Genomic DNA, 4750 nt, shown 5'->3' on the forward strand with positions numbered 1-4750 from the left:
GTCGAGGCGGGGGCAGGGGCGGGATCAACTCCTGAACAACAACAAAAAGCCTGCATTTTATCCAGTTTGTACACAACGATGGAGAAACTTAACAAGCAGCAGTGGTCCACTGAAGAGACCAGCTACCTACTGGGAATCTGGTCTTCTGAAGAGGTACAGAGGAAGCTGGAGCACAATCGGCCATTGTTGTTGTTGTCGGTGTCCGCGCGGTTTGGCTTTATGAAGCAGGCAAACGATGACGCAATGACGCAGAACCAGTCGGACTCGGGGCGGTGTGAAAAGAGCCGGAGCTAAACCGAAGAACCGGTTCTGAACCTGAAAAGCTCTAGCACGGAGCTTGAACCGGAGTTGCGTTGGTGTGAATGAGGTATAGGAGGAGATTCAGGTGATAAGGTGGGGGGGGGGGGTTACCTTGGTTGCTGATTGGCTAATGGTTACACAGGACAAAAAAACATTAGGACATCATAAAGTGGCCAAAATCTGATCAGCTTTCCAAAGAGGGGACACATATTTATGTATAAGAGACGTCAACAAGTGGATTTTGCATAATAGGTGACCTTTAAAATAAAACACCCCCAATTCTAGCTCATGTCCATGCTCTCTGCGGGCCCGATGCCTCCCCCCTCCCCCCCCTGAACGCTCTGGTAGATGGAGGCCATGTCTGCGTTGGTTCTGATCTGGTTTGCGAAGTCGGCCATGCTGGGGCTGCGCTCCACCTCAGGCACGGCCAGCAGGGCGGCGACGGCACGCATCGCAGAGCGCCGAAGCTCCTCCTGCTTCTCAAACTCCTGCTTCACCGATCCCGCCTTCACCTGCAGGAGGAGAGTCACTGCAGTGAGGAGGGGAACTCATCTCATGCTAATTCACAAGTGTAGTCCTTAATACTACATGCATTATGGAGTGGTGCAGGAATGAGCCCTAAAGCTCTGAAAAGAGTCAGCCCGTTTCTGGTTGTTAGCCTGAAATAAGGTCTGTGGTTACACAAGCTGAAGAGATTTTCATTCTACGACATCAAATACGTCAGTAAATACCCAACTGGTGGATTTAAAAACAGTGGTTGCTAACAAGTGTCTAAATGAGGCGACTTAGCGTCATCACGCCCAACTTTAGCCGCCTTTAGCTTAGCGTTGGTGACGTGAAGCCATGTGCACGCTGTAGTTCCTTCACAGCCTAACGTTAGCTTTTTACTTCTGGAAACTGCATTTACACTTATATATTTTATCGGAATTAACACACAAAGAATACATTGTAAATATGTAAACACTATCTGCCCCATGTGAAGCTCTTGTAAAGTAATGAGTATTATTGTGAACATGAATGTTAAAGTTTTATATCGTTATCGATTTCTGTCATTCTAATTTAGTTAAAAATACGAACATTGACCATAAGAGTATCTATTGTTGCAATATAGTAGTCTATGGATTTATAAATACATTTAAACATGAAGCTGGAAAAGCTGTGTCAATTCCTGCCCATGCAGAGTCATACCTTAGCATTTATATGAATCATTATATGAATATGGGGCTGGTACCTTGGTGGTGCAGGTGGCTTTGAGAGGCTCGATCAGTCGGTCCAGTCTCTGCAGAACGGCTGCAGGACACAGAGAGGCGAGGCGGGCCAACATCAGGAACGTCAACATCTGCAGGAACACAGAGAAAGAGGAAGTAGACACAGTGGCTGCTGGCACCGGAGGATTAAAAGGCCTGAGCCAGAGTCTCGATCTCTCTCTCCGCGGAGGACTTGTTCTGGGAGCGGCCACTCTCGCTTAAACTTTTGCCTTGCCTTTATGTTAGTTTTGGTTCCTGTTGAGTTCTGGTTAATAAATATATTTTCTCATATATATTCTTGTCCTTTCCAAACTTTTTGTTATGGCCAAGAGCCAGGCCATGACAGATGGGGGCTTGTCCGCTTCTCCTATCTGTACTACAGCAACGGATAGGTACGATTTGTGTTAGGAGTGGTGCGCGTGTGTAAAGTGTGTTGTGTTAGGGAAATAATTGTCCTAGACTCCTAGATATGACGTGCATGACCAACCCTGACGTCTGTTATGTCCTTTAAGGAGATAGGCTGCTTCAGCCATAATGTTGTTGTTCCCATTCTGTGACCGGGCAACCCTAGGTCACAGATGGTTTATTGTTGTGGGTGCACTGGGACACTTCCTTCTCGGTGTTTGTGGACTCCAAGGTGTGACATCTTCGAGGCCATGAGTGTCAGACGCAAGTGACTCAGTGTTCCCAACTGTTTAGGTTATCTTCTCAAAATATGTTGATTACTCTCTGTGAAACCAGTTAAATGGGCTAACGAGAGAGAGGCGCTCCAGAATTGACATGGCAACTCTCCCGTGCAGTCTCACCGTGACTGCTGTCACTTGTGATGTGAATGCTCTGGCCGAACCTCCAAATAAACCATCAGTGTTTGACATCAAAGCTCCTGCTCTTCCCGTGTCTCCTTCCTGAGTCGGTAACTCCCACTGCATTGCTACACAGAAGTTTCCCCCACATGTTGGGAGTGCATGCAGTGCGGCTGGTTTCTGTGTTTCGGCTCATTACACCGCATGTGGGAAGGACATTATATTTCAGATCGTTGTTTGGGGACTGGTAAAATTACTTTGTGAGGCTTTGATTTGTTTGGTATTATATTTCGGGAGAGTGCTTGCCAGTTGTTCTTAGACGTTGTCAGCTGTTGTTTTGTTTTTTTCTCTCGCTCTCTCGTTGACACGTGTGGGTTCGTTGGTGCGTTGTATGTGGAGCAGTGCGGAGTTTTCCCTGGTAGGTTTCAGCGGCGGTTCCCTTGGGACTGTTGAGCTGGGTGTGTAGTGTTGCGGAGAAAGTGGTTGAAGCTTCGGCTTGGGAGCATGGCCGTTTGATCCTGAGGCTTAAATAAATATAACTTAGCAAAGAAAACATTTATGAGTTCAAGAGACTATTGATAGATATCTACTTCACACAAACTCTTCCTGCACCTGAACACAACACCAGCTGGGAGTTCATCTGTTTATTAGCTCCAACGCTATCGTCCTTTAAAACTAAACATAGTTTATTAATATTCCTCTTAGGTGTCGCCTCAGTATTGTCGATTGCTGGACTTAATTATTATTTTATCATATTCTATTATACTCGTTCTATTGTTTTTTAATTTAGTTTTTTTTTAATTGGTCAGTCGTTGGTTCTGATTATAATTGTATCTTCTTTAATTCTGTACTATTGTATTGGCTTTAACTCACATTTCTATTTAATTGTCTTTATTCATTATTTGATTTAATATATTTTTCTTGCTTTTTTCGGTTTTTATTAACGTCTCATTAATTCGTGATGGTCTTTTGAACCTTGTTATTCCTACTGCTTCTTCTTTTAATTCACATGTATTACATATGTTGTAATTATATATTGTACAATTTGTACATTTGTACTTTACCTTCTCATAAATATGTATTTTCTCTTTTATTTAATTTTCTCCTTTTATTGCACATTTTTACTTTAACTTCACATTTTTATAGAAATGTTTTGTTTGGTGTAAAGGAGCAACCGTCACAAAATCCAATTTCTCCTTCAATAAATAAAATACTCCGATTCTGATTTGTGCATATTGCATTGCAAGCTACTTACATAACTCTGAAGTGATCTTTTATAATTGTATTTCCTCAATGTGCTGCACCCACCCTGATGTCGTAGTGATCTTTGAGTCCCTCCTCCACGTGGTCCAGGAACAGCAGGACGTCCAGCCCCTCCATGCAGCTGTCCAGCAGAGTGTACATGCACTCGAACGCAGCCTTACGGACGTCCAGACCGTCATCCACCGTGTGTTTGAACGGACCCATCTCCACCTGCAGAGAACAAACAGGATTCAGCACCAAAATACAAGCATCAGAAATATCATTTTTATATTAAAGAGGCCCGTTTATGCTTTTGGGGGTTTCCCTTTCCCTGTCGTGTGTTATAAAGAATTTGTCCATGCAAAGGTTGTGATAGGCTAAGGAAAATAGAGACCTTTTTTAACATTAACATGGAAACATGTCACAGGTAAGGCACGTAGGGCCCCTTTAAAAGTTACCTCTCTGATGAGGTCCTTCCTGATCTGGGTCTCTCTGTACAGATGAGGCAGCACTGTTGCTAGGAGACCGCGGATGAGAGACGGCTTGTTGTGAGCGGCAGAGTTAAACATCACCAAGGAGACGCGCCGCACGTTCAGGTCGTCGTCCTGCAGGGTCTGAAGGAAGTCACCTGACAAACACAAATCATTTTAAAAGGTTTTTTTGGGCCAGAGGGTCTTTAGTGTAGATCTTAGAGTGAGCAGGGGGAGACAGAGGGGAGACATTGCCTGGAATGTTTGGACGGCTTGGGAATCAAATCATTTTAATTTCCTTTTTTTTTGTATTTTTATTGGGAATAGGCAAGGTAAGTTGTATTATCTCCTACATGTGTTAAATATAACAAAACATGAGAAATATACAATCAAATAATCTAGCGTTTAAGACAGTATGTAAATATAATGTATATACATTTACCCACTGGCTGATACGCACACACACACATAAATATACACATACACACTTGCATATACATATATTCCTCAACACATTATTATTATATTTTTGAAGAATATTCTTTTTCTTTTTTACTGTTATTTCAGATGTGTGTGTGTGTGTGTGTGTGTGTGTGTGTGTGTGTGTGTGTGTGTGTGTGTGTGTGTGTGTGTGTGTGTGTGTGTGTGTGTGTGTGTGTGTGTGTGTGTGTGTGAGTGAGTGAGTGAG

General features: G+C 43.3%; 1 protein-coding gene across 1 annotated transcript; it reads right to left on the reverse strand.

The window, feature by feature from the left end:
• Window positions 1-491: 491 nt before the first annotated feature.
• LOC104958239 (cullin-associated NEDD8-dissociated protein 1-like) lies at window positions 492-4258 on the reverse strand. Its single transcript, XM_010785967.1, has 4 exons — window positions 4051-4258; window positions 3659-3823; window positions 1532-1639; window positions 492-812 (listed from the first exon to the last, which is right to left on the reverse strand). The coding sequence occupies exons 1-4, from the start codon at window positions 4159-4161 to the stop codon at window positions 582-584; spliced, it is 615 nt and encodes a 204-aa protein (XP_010784269.1). The 5' UTR covers window positions 4162-4258; the 3' UTR covers window positions 492-581.
• Window positions 4259-4750: the final 492 nt, after the last annotated feature.

Source organism: Notothenia coriiceps, unplaced genomic scaffold (assembly GCF_000735185.1).
Source record: "Notothenia coriiceps isolate Sejong01 unplaced genomic scaffold, NC01 NC01_scaffold00028471, whole genome shotgun sequence".
NCBI lineage: Eukaryota > Metazoa > Chordata > Actinopteri > Perciformes > Nototheniidae > Notothenia > Notothenia coriiceps.